At 39.3% G+C, this 17,496-nt stretch overlaps 1 protein-coding gene across 3 annotated transcripts in view; it reads left to right on the top strand.

Moving 5' to 3' along the window:
* NOL4 (nucleolar protein 4) overlaps nucleotides 1-17,496 on the top strand; it is a 177,495-nt gene that overhangs the window by 102,727 nt on the left and 57,272 nt on the right. For all 3 annotated transcript variants that reach the window (XM_026051609.1, XM_026051610.1, XM_026051608.1), the window contains exon 6: nucleotides 462-745. In XM_026051609.1, the coding sequence (XP_025907394.1) occupies nucleotides 462-745 (284 nt within the window). The remainder of the gene's footprint in view (nucleotides 1-461; nucleotides 746-17,496) is intronic.

The raw sequence follows: 17,496 nt of genomic DNA, 5'->3' as shown, positions 1-17,496 counted from the left end.
CAAAGGCTGCTCTGCACCTCCCAGACGTGTTCTGAGAGCTGCTTTCTCTCCCAATTCCACGTACATTTCTGTTGGCTTCAGGAATACGCGATGCTATCGTAACAAGCCTGCTGTAAGACTCTAAATAGCTCCCTAGACATATGGACAGACAGATGGGTTCAGACAGACTTTGTCCCCAGAAATCCTGTGTGACACTTATCTTTTTGTGTACACAATAGCACCAAGGTGTCAGCCCGGATCATTTCCGTTAAGTTGTAGTAATGTTTTATGGGTTTGCATGAAGGTTTTACTTGAAAATGTGGAGGGATGTGTGTGCACGTTTTGCAGAAATGTACTGGGGCAAGTAATCATATAAACAGTTGTAATTCTATTTTGAGAAACATTGTGAAGGTATAAATTATGTTTGATCTGGACAGAGATGATGATGTGGCATGTGACTGAAAATATATATTTCTTAATAGATGATTCAGCCGCAGAGAGTTTTAATGGCAATGAGACCGTGGGACACAGTTCCAATGCTTCAGGGGGAACACACTGCAGGGAGATGGCAGAAACCAACAGTAATGGCAAAGCAAATCTGGAGCAGGATGAGCAGCCTCTGAACCTGAGTGACAGTCCCCTCTCTGCTCAGCTGACTTCAGAATACAGACTAGATGATCACAGCAGTAATGGAAAGAACAAATACAAGACTCTGCTAATTTCTGATCTCAAGATGGAACGGGAGGCAAGAGAAAATGGAAGCAAGGTAAGGTGCTTCCACATGCTCCAGATATGAAGTGTGTAGATTAGAAAAGGAAAAGATTTGTAAGGCCAAACCGAGGGTTATTCCCAGCTAAGCACTTAATGCAGTGTGTGTGATGTGTGGCACATCATTTCTCAAATGCTGTGCACAGACTTGCATGCTCTGCTACAAATAGATGATACATACATACATTAAGTGTTTATGTGTGTACATAAGAGTAAATGTGTGTATATGCATATATAATGTTCTTGCACACTAACAAAAATCAGGGCAGTTCTCTATCAGGCATGAATTTTACCAGTTCTTTTATCTACATTATCCATTCTGTATAACCATGCACACATATATATGTAAGTATACTACAATACATATATATGTATATATATTTATAGATGACCATCTCATTACATGTACTGCGTATCCATAGAATGAATCTATTTGAATGCTAACTATGTGTATGCCCAAGGAAATTCCTACATGTGAATTATATCATCTGAAAGGAGCTGATTTGGTTCCTTCCTGATCGTTTGTGTTATGCAGGCACCTAACCTGAATTAAAACTGACAAGTTTGCTCTAAGAAGCTGCAATCCCCTGCGGGCCCTTCTCTGTAGTTCCCATTATGTGGGGAAGGGGAAGTGGTGGTTGTGTAGTGGATGAAGATAGATCCTACAGATTGCAAASCTTGCTTGATGGGAAGGTATTTGCCATGAGGGCATGTTGTGAGGAGGATAAAGAAATGGCCTATATAGCAGAATTTATCCATTGATCTGCTCTGCTCCCATTTGTGATAAGTTCCTGATTTTAGCCTGATCTGTCACAACTGGATTACCAATTTTCCCATAGCAGTAATATAATGTAGTGAATTCAATTACTATTAATGCTTACACTATAAAATAACCAGACAACATAAATGTATTTGAATGGCCACATCTTCTGCAAGACTTTAAAATAGGAGTGATAGGAAAAATCACTTTTTCCAGGTGGATCCAGAGAGGGATTGTATGTGACTGATATCTAGAGAATGGCGGTTATTTATGTTTAATTCCTGTCTTCATTGCCTGTGGAGCAAAAATAAAAGCTTGAAATGTTTTTTTAGCTCAGCTGTCTGGTTTTGGCGGGTTGAAAGAGGGTAGAGCAAGTAGGAGACTGTTAGTCACTCTCTTTCTTGACCATTTCTATTTGGCAGATACTGTGTCCCCAAACCTGCTCCATAAAATCTTTATCAGAAACTGGKTAGCTTCATGGAATATTATTGTTTCAGTACATTTTAATTTCATTGGAAATGTTCTGAATAGCTCTAGCCTTAGTGTGTGTATACGCTCTGAAGTGCTGGATTTACTCAGTGCTTGGACAGTTGAACAGAGCATCCCAAATTGACTAATATAAGCAGGATCCTCATTTGCTCCAGGGTACCTTGTTTCAATCCTCTCATAAGCCAGTCGCCTAAATATTGATAGACACAGGGRCTCTTTTGCCTGAGGTCCAGTGCTGCTTCTGTCATTATTCTTGCAAATACACAAATAAGCTTGAGGAAAGGGGGAGGAATCTTAATGTGGAATTCTACTGTAACTAAGAAAAGACCAAGAAATTGTTCAATTTTTATCAGTTCCAGCACTGTCGTATATTCTTGGGTGAAAAAAAAAAGATATTTAAAGTGTTAAAATCTTTGCAATGAATTGAGGTAACAGTCAAAGCCTTTGTATTCTTTGTTGTTCTGCAAATTGATAAAGAGCTCAGATCCACACATTCTTTCATCACAYGCTCCCACATCCATATATTCTTTCATCACTCACTGTCATCCTGCTCACTCTGTACTGCCAACAATATGTAAATTTACCTTCTCTTTTTGTCTTAGAATGGAACTTGTGTTGATGTTTACAGCTCATTTAAATATGTGATTTATTAAGTATATGGTAAAGATTTTTAAGTATGGAGTGAAGACTTCAGGATGAACACACTCCTGGGATAAACACAATTTTGTCAGAGGTTTAGAAGATGAGCATAGAGTAAAATAATATTGTTTTTGTGACTGATTTCTTATTTTACAGGTAAATTTATTCTTTGCAAATTTAAAACTATATATTTTTTCCAGATCAACAACAAACATCAGTGTATTAGAAGTGAAAAAGACTGTGAAACACCTCAGTGTTTCGTATGGGCACATATACGGGGTAGGATTAGCAAACCACAGAGTACTGTAATTTATTAGGATCCACCTCTCACATATCCTTTTACCCAAAATATTTCAAATACATGGGTTGTTTGTCAAAGTCATCTGAGGATTCTCTGAGGTCTATGGGAAAACTCAGCCAAGAAACTGTGCACCCTCAGGACAGCACAGAGACAGCTGTCTGTAACACAGCATCCAACCTCCAGCCATTCCCAGCTATGCAGTTACTGGACAGGACTAGACCTGAATAATCACATTATTGGGAGTTAAGTGTAAGCAAATGCATTTAGAGTAACCTTGAGTTGTCTTCTTTCCCTATGAGAGAAATAATACCTGCAATGTCTAGCAAATACCAAGTTGATAGGCCACTTCTTGTAGTTTAATATTCTTATGGTACCTTTATGTGGAAAAAAGTTGAGAAAACTCACAAGAGAAGTTAGTGAAGAAAATATCAAGTCCGTAAGGGAAGGGAAATACATTTTAAGTTCTTGGCCTATCGTTCCAGCAAGCAATACATTATTCAGTGCTGTAGCTTCTACTGTGACCCATTTAGGCAGCAAAGGACATTGTTTGCTTGAGATAGTCAATGCTCCTGTGAAACCCACAGGCAAAAGGCAAAGCTGGGGAGATCTGTTTGCTCAAGTGCTCCTTTCCTGCCCTGTCTGGAGCACCTTTTTGAATGCTGCCTCATGCATGTTTTATTTAACCACTAACCAGCCTTTCTGTGGTCAGCTTGCATCTCTTCAAACCTGTCTCTGGGTTTGATAATGACTCATCCTATCACATCAGAGCTAACCTAGCTAACCACGGARCGCCGAGAGGTTCCCTATTCGTGGAAAGCTATCACCACATCATTCTGCCTCCACCAAATCATATGTTTTCTTCAGGAGTTTTCTGGAAAGAAGCATATTTTTATCCAAGTATGTTGTATGTATTTGGCTGTTCAACACTATTTTCAAGAACAGTATTTCCTTTATATGTGTGGTTGTGGTCTCCACCATTTGACAAGGTGATTCTGATTGATTATATTGGATGTGCTGCAGAAATATGTATGATGTGATCAGAAGAAGCATTTGGGAAAATGGTACTTTTCCCATTATATTTTCATTCCGTATCTGACACCTAGTGGACAAATGCTTTTTGAAAGCAGTTAGTTGTTTGTAGAGCTGCCATTTTTACAGTACATAAAAGTACCCATTTTAAGCACTTAAATGCCTCTGCTGTATGGAAAGTGTGCTGGATAGATTGCTCATTCTGTGAGAGTCTTGAATTTCAAAACATGGATACTTAACATTTTCTGGAAATCTTACAGGACTCTGTAATGTGCACAAAAAAAATCACTAGTCCGTTTTAAGAAATCTAGTTTTTGGAGCTTAACTGGTGAAGTTTCCTTGTCTGAAAGGMCTGAAGAATAACTGGAGATTAGAGAACCTTGTGAAGAAATATTAATTCAAATTTCCAGTGTATCGGGGGATATTATTTAAAAACTGCTGGTTGAACCACTTTAGAATACGATTTTGAAAACTGTCTGAAAATGTTCTGACTTTTGAAAGACATTTGAAAACAGTGTTTAAACGGGGTTACATTTCAAAGGACGGTGTGACTTTACTCTCTTGAAGCCTCAGCTTCAGGAAGYGGGAATGTCTCGGAACCTCTCCTTGTGTGCCAGGCCACATACTATGTGTGGTAGTTGCCAACTTGTAACATCAACTTAAAAAACTGGTCTAAAAGGGTTTTACTATTTACCAAAAAAAGGATATAGAAGCAGGAAATCATTTTTCATAGTCTTATGTATGTGTGCTTGTATATATATATGTATGTGTGTGTGTTTGTATAAACATGCTTTATAGAGATGCATTTATTAAGTTGATAATAAGGACCTGATGCTCCCATAAGAACAACATGTTCACAGCAGTTCTCCTTGCATCCACTCTGCTGAAGTCAGTGAAACATTGTACAGGTGCAGCCATCTACATATATATTAATTTTAGCAGGACAGAGCTTTTGCAGTATACAAGACATACATTGCTGATGTGTAAATGCTCTACAACAAGGCTCCTGCGAAGCAATATGGGAAAATATTTTTCTGAGTTAGCAAGCTGTACTTTTATTATGCTGTGTATTTTTAGCCAAGTTAAAAACAAGTTTTCCATGCTTGCAAAGGACATATGTAATGCAAAAAAGCTTCCATGTTTCTTTTGGGGGTTTGCCAGATAGATCATGGATACCTAGGAGATGCATTAAAGTGAAGTAATGTGGAGGACACACTGAGTGTTCGTTTTGTCCATCTGCCTACTAATTGCAGACAGTTGGCTAATGTCTGCTTTTTATTTTCTTTCTACCAGACAAATTTCCAACAGAACAAAATGGACAGATCCAGGATCTCTAAATGTATAGTAGCCTGAGTTAGTATGTCCCGTGGTTAGTATGTCCTTGTGTGTAAGTGGTTGGGTGGAGGATGTAAACAAGGTAAGTAATTTTTCATTAGGATTGAAGAAGAAAATCACTTTTGAAGGAGAGAGCACTAATTAATGATTGCTCCATCCAATAACCTGTTTAATTCTGTATTCATAATGTTCACTTCATGATAATTACTGTGGCCCACGACAGAGCAAGGCTCTCAGGTCGCTTCTAAAAGATGTTACTCTCTGTCACTCGTGCAATGCTGCATCTTTGGAGTGTTTCTCAGCTCTGTTCCTCAGCCTGCTTTAGGAACAGCGTCACTGTCCTGGGCCACGGCTGGGCAGGTTGTCCCCCAGCACTGCAGCTCCCAGCAGGGGTTGCTGATGGAAACACTTACATGAGGATGGGTTGATGGACACACTTACATGAGGACGGGTTGGCCTGGCTCGCTGTCACCAAAGAGCCCCCCACCTACGTCCCTCTTGCTCTAAGCACATCTTGAAGCCTGCCTGGGATCTGGAAAGCAGAGAAGTCTGAAACCCAGGGCTCAGAAACCCAGCGAGATGCTGGGTGAGGTGGTGTTTGAAGTGACTGCCTTCTGCCTCAGGTAAAACTTCATCTCCTTATAYCAGCTGCAGTATCTCACAGCATCTGTTTTGCTGGAACTCATCGGTGTTGAAGAAAGCCTTACCATCCAAGCAGCCTGACTTGAAGAAGAAATGAATATGCTCGTAAGCCTGTTGTCGTTGAATGGTCTGTGAGTCCAGCTGGTTTCCAGCACTGCCCATGAATGCAGCAACAGCCAGCTCATTGCACCTCTGAGGAATAACAGACTTCCAATGTATTTCTTTTTCACTTCTTTTTTTTGAAAATACAATTATATCCWAGTACAATATGAAAGGTCAGACCCAACGTGCAGTGGGCACATYATTACATCTGACATTGTGTCTCTGAGACCTATGGAGTCACTGTCTCTTTGGCTTTATATGTATTTCTTTGTTTGTATGTTTGCTTGGAAAGTGCTTAGATTTAGGGGGCATATGCCTTTTTCCAAAATAAGTTATGCCTTCAGGAGCTATAGTGGCTTTCTTACAAACTGCTGATATCTCTCTGAATAGTAATTTCATTTATTTAAAAAAATTTATTCTGTTTAAAGGATGAAACAGGTATGTATCTGCCTGCAAGGTAAAATTTAACCTGTGGGACTGTGGCTTGTTGGAGAGCAGAGTTAGCAACATTATTTACTTCCTGAGTTTTTCTTCCCTTTTTTAAAAAAATCTACTGACTAAAACTTTTCTCATTTTTTCCCATCATCATCCATTATTTGCATTCAAGTGGCACAGAAGGCTTTCAGCTACTTGCAGCATTTTCATGTGGTGCTCATGTGAGTTACTCACCTCAGCTATAAGCAGGAAGGAAAACAGGRGAGGTTAGGGTAGGTATTTCTCCGAACTCAGCAAAATTGTCTGTTCTGATACCAAAAAAAAAAAAAGTTTCACTCTTCTAGTTCATGTTGCTTAGGTGCAGGCTACAAATAATGAGTCTGGATCAGGAGTTAGTTAAGCTTCTCAGAAAGAGGTTTGAGGCTGTAGCTCATCCTCTCTGCAAAGCTTCTCACTCATCCGTTTTGCCCGAAGCTGGACCTTGCTTCCTAAGGATGGCATCACAGGAAATTGGAGCTTGCTTTCTTACCTTAACTGCTGTGTTTTGCTTCATTTCTGTAGTCAGAAGGTGCCAAAGCAACAGCGTATGCTACTGACTGCTGTTTTGTTACGCTAACATCTTCAGTCTGCCGTCCATGTGTTTGACAGGCCTAATTATTAGAATTGGGAGGATAATTGGAATGAAATTCTGACTAATCTGTGAAGAGGTAAGCGAAGCCTGGTGTAGTGTGTAGGCAGGGCTCATGGCAGAGCTTGGTGGCATGTTAGATCTGGAGCAGAACAACACCTGAAGTGGGCGTGAAGGCAGCGGCACCCGAACAGGGGCAGCAGGGGCAGCAGGGGCTCACAGCACCCCACGGCACCTCCCCGGCACCCATTGGGGCCATGACCACCTCAGAAGGACCCAATTGCTTCCACGCTCCCAGCCTGCAGCACCACAGAGAAGATGGGGGCGTCCTTCATCTGCTCCCCGTTTGGTTTTGGGTGGATCCAACCTCACTAAACACCTGGAAGTGGTTTGTGCCAAGATTCGGAAGCAGGAGCGATACGAGGATTGAACGGAAGGTGGATGAAATGCACCCTCTGCAGCCGTCTTCAACACCTTGTGGCTGGTAGCTCACATCTTCACCCCGCTCACATCTTTGGTGTGAGAGGAGTATTGCGTGTTTTGTTGAACTCAGCACCTTGTTCTTCTTTTCTGTTTTCAGATTGCAAAAAGGTAGCAGCTGTGCAAGAGTGAAAACTATCCCGTTACTTCTTTCCATATTAATTCCTACTTCATATGTAGTATTTCTAAAAGTTCGTCTCATTGTAAAGACCGAGTCCTTCATCTTTTGCTCCACCAATTTATCAAATTTTGTGGCTTTACTTTCCCCCGTCGTTAGCAAATGAGAAAGCTGAGAAAATCATGTTTGTCTAGCTGCAGAGGTCAGCCTGGTGGCTCTATGGAGAAAGTTGCCTCCTTGTATGAACAAATTGTCTTCTTCCTTTCTGCTGCTCTTTGATAGGCGAATTGAAACAGGCCACAGAGAAGCTTTCTGATAACAAAGAAATTGATGTTTCTTCATGGAAAATAGTCAAACATTGGTTAAAGATAAATTTGTTATAAATTTGACTTCTTTCCTTGAAAAGGAAGTCAAATTTATAACAAATTTATCTTTCCAACAGTTGAATCTTCTGGTTTGGGGGTTTGCCATAATAAATCTCTAAATAGAGCAGTATTATAAGGAGAAAGAACTACAAGCATATGAAAAGTGCAGTAAGTGTTTGAAAGAAAAATGTGAATGCCCTAGCAAAATAGTYGCATTCATCAAAGTCCTTTGTCTATGATAACATCAGTTCTATGTTCCTAATCCCTCCCACTGGAAATATATTTAGTAGCTGGTTTTCATGTTCAAAGAAAACTCTTGAAAATGAAATTGGTTTCCTGCAGGGTATTCATTACAATGATGTAAATCCAGAACAATTAAATTGAAGTCGATGATGTTACTCCAGATTTACATAATGGTAATAGAGAATACAATCTGGCTCRGTATGCCTATAAAATTCCAGCTAATGTACAACTGGCAAGGAATAGAATAACTTTTAATGTGATTTTTCATAAAATTTCTCAGATTTTTTTTAAAGGAAYGAGTGCACATCGGTCAAGTATCAGGCAGCGGTGCTCTTGATTCCTGACTGCACGTGTCTTACTCACGGATGCAGTTGTCCTCATTCACACTCACCTTTGGATCTCCTGGTCCCTCATACTGACACAGAAGCAGTTGTGTGTGGAGGGGATGCAGGACTCTGTCCAACGTGGTTCTAGTGGTTGGACATCTGTTCGGACAAGAGGGAATGCTCTCAAGTGCAACAGCAACTRATGAGGTAAGGTGTAGGAGTTACTAATCTCTCCCTGCGTACAGCCAAGAGCTGTTTAAAACTCAACAGCTTGGGAAGCCAAATCTGAACCTTTCAGGCACGCTCCTGTTGACTTCAACCAGGATTTGTTCCTGACAGAGTTCTTCAGGGTTGTCCCTTGTTGCAATGGATGGCTCGAATTCCCAACTCTTGTTTTTATGGCTCTTTTTCTTAGGAAGGAGATTGAACATGTGTTGAAGTCTTACCAGATCAAGTGGTTCACAGCAGCTTTCTCTTCTCCTTCTGTTACCACATACAAACCACCTCTGTCAACTGGAGAAGCCTGAGAGTAATTCTTGCTCTTGGAAGATTAAATACTACTTGATGGTAAATTGAGCAAGATCTAACGGGGCAGCAATAACTGCTACCTACCATACTGTACTTAATTTTATTACTGTTTGCAGCTAATGAGCTGTTGAGTTTTTTTTTCTTCTTTTTCAGATATCAGAAATTGAAGAGCTGATGAATGACTTGAGAACTGGCCACTTCCTACACGCTTTMCGCTCCTCCAAGACAATGTTGTTATTTAAAGACAATCCTGAAACATTAACTATTTATTTTTATTTTATTTGTTCCGGTGTCRAAACCGAGTGAGTTGCTGAAGAAAGGGAGGAAAGAAGAAAAGKTTTTTTTATCTTAATGACTGTTCTATGACAATATGTTGCTGGAGTTTAAAATAAATATAGTTTTTATTAGTTGTCTTAGAGGCATCTCCCTTTCTAATCTTGCCTTCTGCTGAATAAAAGCCAGTGGTCGAATGTCTTTCTGCCTCCTTGACACACCTTCCAGCGTACTGTGCTGTGGCACACGCTCTGGTTTCCCTCTTCAGCAGGCCTGAGAACTGACGTTCAGAAATGGCTCGGTGATGTAGCTCTGGAAGAACTGCAGCTCTTGAACAGACAGAAATTCCAGTTATGCCAAGAGAGCTACATCTATCTTTATCAGAGGAAAGAAATAAGGGAGAAGTGGAATTCAACTTTGAAATTATTTCATTATTTTGCTCTTTTTTACATTTCTCTTACTAGACTTYAAGCCCTCTGCTTGCTGTTCTTGCTTTGCTTGCCTCATTTACTTCCAAAGACCTCCTAGGAAGATCTAGCTGAAAATTTGTGTTTGTGAACAGAACAGTAGTTCTAGATAGCAAAGTCATAAAAGAGGAATCACCTGATTTGTTGAGTCCAGTCCTCTGGAGATGACAAGCTGTTCAGCAGACATTTAATCCAAGAGGGTTCACAACAGCTCAGCTCACTAAAGCCACAGAATAACCTTCAGATATCCTTCAAGATTTGCAATAACCTTCAGATTTACAGTAAACAACAATGGTGCAGCTGCAATGTRCCACAGTACAAAAGATATGAAGTCATCAGTGATGTGCTAAATCCCTGCAAAAGCAAGGAGTATTCCTAGGTGAAATTCTCAAGTATTGCAATACTTGGAGTATATCAGTCTCCACAGTACAGAGGAGGGAAAAAACAGCCTCCAGTAGTCCTTACCAATGTTTCTTGGGTGTTGTATGCCTTACGTTTCATCAAAACATCCTGCCATATAATTTGCCTCTAATGGTAGTCAATTTTGATATTTGGGTATACTTGAAATATTTGAATACTTCAAAGAAAAAAAGGAGCATCCACATATCAAGGGCAGGGGGAGAGGAGGCAATRTAATTAAGTGATGGAAGCCAAGAAATATGTGCCACATTTATTTRTATTAAACACAGTCAACTGTAATTGTTCACTCTTTTAAAACATGTGGTAACAGACAAACCACTGACTGTTATGGATATTGTGGAAGAGTAACCCTGAGCAAGCAGCAGAAGATCMTGGAAATTGGTATTTGAAAACTGTGTAAACAGACAACGTATCTTATTCACTGGGGCAGTGATGACAGGGCACGAAAGCATGACCAAGTGTGAAAATCTACAGCTACAGGTGGAGGTCTGTAGCTGGCATGGGTTTTCACTCCCTTCATACAGGTTTGGGATAACAAGAAACATTTTAGTATTGGGTCAATTCCATATGAATGTTTGAGATTTTTATGATAAGCTGCTGATTTTTGGAGCTTGCAATATTTCCCTAAAATATTGAAGGTATTGCTTCTATCTTGTCATGTTGCAACTGTTTTCCATATACCTGTTTCTTCTCTTTAGCTGCTTTGTTCACGGACTGTCCCTCTCAGTGTCGCTTCACATCTCTTGATTCTGAGGTTTCTTGACCRCTCCCATCAACAAAGATGCCATGAGCTATTCCTGGGGTCTCATGGGCTTTGATACATCCTGTTCTGTTCATTTATACATTGTATAGATATATGTATGCCCATATGTATTAATTTTTCCCCTTGTTTCTTRCAAAAAGCCTATCCAATGGATATGTCCCCAGACTTGACCCCATCGTACAGGCAAATCAAGAGCATATGAAGAGCTCACGTTTCTGAATGTCACTGAGGCACCTGCCACGTCACACATCTGACCTCGTGCACAGGTGCTCCAGGAGACAAGAATGTGCAACATTCGTCTATGTGCATTTTAATTAAAATCAGGAAGGTATCTTGTATGTCATCTCTGACTCCATTTTATGATCAGAGCTCCCTCGAGCTCATGAAATAATATTTTCCTTCTCTTGTGTTTTCCTGTGGCATGTGAGAATTGTCTGGCTCCAGCAGGAAGATCCCTTGCAGAACTATTCAGTATTTCTGCTTTCTGCTTTCTGCCCCTGGGCTCCTGGGCTGTGTGGAGTCTCCGGACGGATTAGAGAATCTGCCTGAAAAACAGAGAAAGGTGAGTTAATTTCTTGAGGGGCTACCAAGAATGACCCTGATATGCCATGTCCTCAGTCCTCAACATTATCTTGCAAGCTCAGAAATATTTGTAGATATTCCTTGGACCTTTAGTACTGACCCAGTAAAATATRTATTTTTCTTCCCTCTCCTCCACCTCTTCCCACTCCTGCATATATATCTCTCTTGCTTTGTGCAGTTAGTCACTTAAAAAATCTTTTGCAGGTAGAACCCCGTGGGACTGGACCTCTATCAAAAAATGTACTAAACAATTTAAATAAACAAATGTATAAAGACCCCAGTCTCTTTCTGTGTGGTTGTTTATAGGGATCCTTTGGGGAATGAAGAAGTGAGATGAGTGTGGGGCATGAGTGGCCACCTTGGCTCAGCCAGGAGTTGGAGAGGTGGCCTGAATGCCCAGCAGGCACCTCTTGGCGAGGGCTTCTTGTTTAGTGGTGTCTCAAAGATGACCATCTCATGAAATTAATGATTCTGTATGATTCATTAGGGCTTTTTAAATCCACCTACATACTGAATCGTGCAAGTATTATACAGGTAATACAGGAAAAAAAAAAAAAAAAGCTATACTGGATTCCGAAAAGTGATCAACAATGAGGAAATGAAAAACTTGCCATCCAAGGAGGCAATGACCTTTTCAGAAATAAAGGAAAGTGGTGGCTTCATGACAGATTTTCTCCCTGGTTCTTAGCAGTTCATAGTTTGTCTTTAAATTAAAAGACAAATTAAGACTCAGTCAATAGAAGTTAATTAAAAAAAAAAAACAGATTGGAAATGAGCTCAAACTTCTTACTATGATTGTAACTAGTTATTGCTATGAGAGTAGTGAATTATTACRTGAAGAATTGTTTATGAGTTTATGATAGATGTTGTTTTGTAAAAATTTCTTCTAATTTAGCTGCAGGTTGTTTAGTACAATTTTATTAAGAAAAGGGTGGGAGCTATTCCCTCCTTTCAGGGCTTGCTGGGTGATGATTTACAGTGCAAGAAATCTCTTCTGAGCTTAAAATCTATGAATCTATAAAAGTATCTTGAATRCTTAAAGAGCCAATAAGGCTTTTAGTCCCTCATGCTGCCAGTTCTTTGGCATAAGTTTTGGAAAAATTTGGCTTAGATGTCTGTATCTTTAGTAGATATTAGTCCTGCATACATCATGGTTGGGGTGCAGTCCCTAGGAGAGGACATTTGTTTTTACTGTGATCAGTCAATTATGTCAATTTCAAATTATTCTTATCAGAGTAAGAGGTAAGTTGTTTTAGAACTATCCCTGAGTTTGGTTTTATCTTATTTTTGCTTTTTAATAGGGATTTGATACTTTCATTTTATTCTATTTTTCTGCTTCTGTGTTTATATTTCAATTTTCTTCATAGATTTTGCTGGCTTTCTAATGATATTCACAGTACTAAAAGCATATGTCTAGGACTACATCTGTTGAATAACAAAATGAAAAATGAATTTTGACTTGGTATTGGGAAGAGCTTCAGAATTTTTGCCTCTTCATAATTTTATCCTAGTGAAGAAGGATAAAAAGAAGGTTGCCCTTCAATCTGTATCTTACGCTGCATTGTTATTTCCTGTATTTGTCATTTGATATCTATAATTCATACAGATAATATATTTTTTAGGCTATATTATTTCTAACGAGGTAATCCTTTACATAATTCCGTACAATAAGACAGAGATTTTTGTATTTGTGCCTTTATATTCATTGCCAGGAGATCCTGTATCTTAATTCTTTTCATTTTTGTAGCATGTTTGGGATTCTCAAAACATCAATAAAAATTAATCGGTTTAACTTGAAATCACTCCCATGAGGGAGGCAGACTCCATCACTGTTTATTGATTAGGAGATATAGGCAGGATATCATTCATTGACTTCTCCACAGCCAAAGAGATTCTAAATAAAGCTTCAATCTGTAATGTCAAGTGTTGTCTAACAAAACTCACAAGCAACCACTGGTTTGAGGACTTCAGTTAATATTACTGAATAACATTGCTGTTTTCAGAAATAATAGAATCAGATCAAATAGATAGATCAGGTAAAGTGATTTTGTTTATACTTTGTAACAACTGGTTGCTGGTTAAATGCAGCTCATTTGTTAACATTTTATTGCAATATAATCTTGCTGCTAGCAATACATAAGTAAAGATATAATTTAGAAAGAATATTAGAGTTCTGTGGCCAAAAATGGAAAAGAAATACATAATCTAAATATTTTATTAGCATTGACTTTTTTATATTTTTATATGTAAATAGAACAGAGAATGTAAATAGAGAATGGAACATACTTATCAAATGATCAGAAGTTTTAGGAGTGTCTAAATTACTCTGTGGAAAGGGCTGTTTTAATGTGTGTCATAAGGTGTTTGATAGTCTCTTCTTTCCTGGCACTTACTGTATGAGATGGATTGTTTGGGTGCAATGAGACAGATGTGGAGGTTCTAGAGAAGGCATGAAAACTTTATCTTCATATGGATTTTTCATATTTTGGCAATAAGGAGGACTGCAAACCAAACGCATGAAGTAAAACTTAGTGTGATCAGTTAATGTAGCATACGCTTGTTTCCACGTTCAGAGTACTTTGATATAAAGTGAGGTTAKTTCTATTTACCTTTATGACGTAGTCTCTTTTTTTTATGTCCTGAAAATAGGAGCCAAAATTTGGCTTAGAAATTTTCTTAAATGTGTCTCAGAACATGGCCATGGCCTTGCAGAGTTGGACAAGGTGCAGGCGTTAATTTGCTGATGGTATCATTGGTTGCAGTGAGTACGTAGCCAAAACTGAGAGAAGTGCAGAGCGTCAGGACTGGGTGTCAGAATGATTGTCTGAAGCTGTGCGATCAGGCAGGAAACTTCTGCTTAATTATGAAAAAAAGGTACAAAATGCAAAATGTTAGTTCAGATCATTCAAGTATGGGCTTGAAGTCTAGGTTTACAATTTATATGCAGGATATATGTGCATGCACGTGTTTGTATGGGTAAATCAAGCAAGTTTTTTGACTTCATCCTTAAATCTCTCTTTCACAGCACTGGTGTGTATATCGCTTGCTCAGCTGAATGCTTTCCGGATTTCTAAATTATGTCCTACTTACTTAATAAACCTACGCACTTTCCACAGATTCCTGGCAAGCGCCTTGGGTAGCCTGCCCGTATGCACAACTTTCCGTTGCAGRGTCTTTTCCAAGCAGCCCATTTGCTAGGCTGAGATTATCTCTGTCAGCCACTACAAGCACATACCTGGTGTTGACACAAACACATCCTGCAGCAGCCTGTGCSTGCGACTTGCTAGTGCTGCAGCCTGCTGGAGTCCTGCTTTGTGATTCACTGTTTGATGAGCAAGTGTTAATGGAAACAGCTAACATGGAAAACTCAAAAAGGTTCACAAATGAACAGCTTTTTTGCTTCAGATAGCAAAGAATATGCAGAATTGCAGGAAATCTTTCTCAGTGCTCTACAAAGCTTTTCTGCAGTAGGTCAGAGATTTGGTGTGATAGCCTCTCCCTTCCTTCGCAGAATCACAGAATGGTTACSGTTAGAAGGGACCTCTAGAGATAATCTAGTTCCTTCCTGTGCTAAAGTGGCTTTGTCACCAGGACATGGAATTTCCACTGTTCTGCAGTCATTTTATGCTCTCAGTTCCTCTGTCCATTCTTCCTGAATCACAGAATGACCTTTTATATTACTACCTTCTGTCTGTTGTGCTGTTGGGACCACTTGCCCAGTCAACTTCACAAGTTAACCCAAATCAGCTATGTTCTTATCTGCTCCTTATTAGCTGTGTTATTAGAGTATTCAGCTCAAAAGATGTATATACTCTATATGCTTTATATACTGTTTTTTTTCCCTTCATCCAGGATTATTCTAACACATGATCATCCAATTTTAACATCTCTTCTTATATTTCTGCCAGCAGCAGAAGTTTTCSCTGTGGCCTCTGGTACAATATGAGAAGGCAAAAGCCAACAGAGGAATCAAAAGCGCCACCCATTCAGTTCACAGTCTGAGTTTTACCTCATCACTGCCTTATTTCAGTGACTTTTTCTTGTTACCGCTGATTTCAACAACAAAAAAAGCCTCAGAAAGCTTCAGTTAAAAGTGGACAATGTCTGTAACAGAAAAAGTGGTGAGATTAGCAAGAATAGTTAGAATACACTCTCTGCATGATCTCCGGAGCACGTGTTTTGGGTCATTGCACTCTCTGTGAGAAAGTATCAAAACCAGACAGCCAAATAAAAACCAAAATTCTGAAAATGGGTACAAGAAACAGTGTAATTGTAACTAGYGGAGTTCTCACAAAGCAAATTTGTGGTAGATTATGTTGAAACTGGCACTCAACTTGATGCCACAGTGTTTCTGTATGGTGCTTTTAAAGCAGCTGTTCCTAAGAAGAGAGCAAACAAAGAACTGACCCTGATGTTCAAAGGCAGAGCGCTAAAGGGAGCTAATTCTGCAAAGGGGATGTCAGAGATTAGAGTGGATTTGAGCATTAGAGCTGCCAGAGAGCAGCAAGAGCAGTGCTCTGCCCTGAAGGTAGTTGAGCCAGGAGCGACGGGTGACCACAAGACAGGTAGGGAAATAACCTCTTCAGGGCATAGAAATAGCAGAATCCATGGCAAAGGGAAAACACTTRGTTTCAAAAAAATAATGGGCCTCATAAATCCTAATCTAAAACCTGTCTTCCCCCCCAGAAAAACAAAAACTAGGTTTTTATCCTGATTTAATTAACTGTGTTGCCATTTTTGGTGATCAAGTTAAGTGAAAGCGTAAACAGCTTCTTGGTGTGCAAGGCTTACAGTATGTTTCCATAGCTCCAGTTATTTAAACCTGGCAAAATGTGAACTCTGAAAAATGCAAGACTACAAAGCCTTGAGTTTGGCCCCACAATCTTCTTGTGATCTGTGAATCTTSAGAAATTTCCTAAACCAAGGAATTGTCTGTGGTCAAATTTTTGCAATCAAAAGGATCCTGAAAAATGCAAAAATACTTGTAGATACCTTAGTCAAGAAGTGTCAGCTTACAGTCTGATTCATCTGCAGAAAAACATCAACAAGATGAATAGGCCCCACATTTATTTTAAGGCTYTTCATAAAACAGCTACTGAAATGCTGACATTAGAAGCTGTGACTATAGCCCACATAGTAAAATGAGGTGGTGTCTTGCTGCCTCTTGAGAATTTTCTGGCTTAAATGTTTTTCAGGGCAGTATGCAATTTTTTTAATAAGGTGAAAAATAAGAATTGCTTATTTATTTAAGATATTATTAGCATAAATATATTCAAACCATTTCAGCAGTGGTAGTGGGGAGAATAATTCCTTGTGGATAATTTTCAATGAGAAGCTTTGGGAGAGGAGTACTCTTGGGAGATAGTTGAAGGATCAGGACAAAAACGTCTTGCAACTGGTAAGAGTTGCATCTTCTTGACAAGGTAAGAGTTGACTTGCCAGGCTCTGGTGAACTTTTTTGGTAATCTGACAAGGTGTTGTGAAAAGGAAGGTTGATAAAATCAGCTTCCATCAAACTCCTGTGGAATTTGCTCAGGAAAAGGCTGGTTGGGAATTCCTCTGCGAATCAAGAAGTTGGAGGTCGTACCRTAGGAGTGGTCTGGCAAGCAGAGTTGTAACCTTTTTGCTAGTTTCCCCACACTGATAACACTATATAGGGTAGTTTGTGTGTATCTGATGCAGTGTTGAAAGGATGAATGGTAAATGGCAGAAAAAAATGTTTTGCAGTTATAATCCTGATTTTTTTGTTTGTTCAWTAAAAAAAAGTATAATGCTAAGATTGTCCTAAAATCTAAGTGGAGCCTTGATCAAACATAGGAATCAG

This window comes from Nothoprocta perdicaria, unplaced genomic scaffold, assembly GCF_003342845.1.
Source record: "Nothoprocta perdicaria isolate Ctin4 unplaced genomic scaffold, notPer1 scaffold_77, whole genome shotgun sequence".
Lineage (NCBI taxonomy): Eukaryota > Metazoa > Chordata > Aves > Tinamiformes > Tinamidae > Nothoprocta > Nothoprocta perdicaria.
This window is presented reverse-complemented; position numbering and strand designations above follow the sequence as displayed.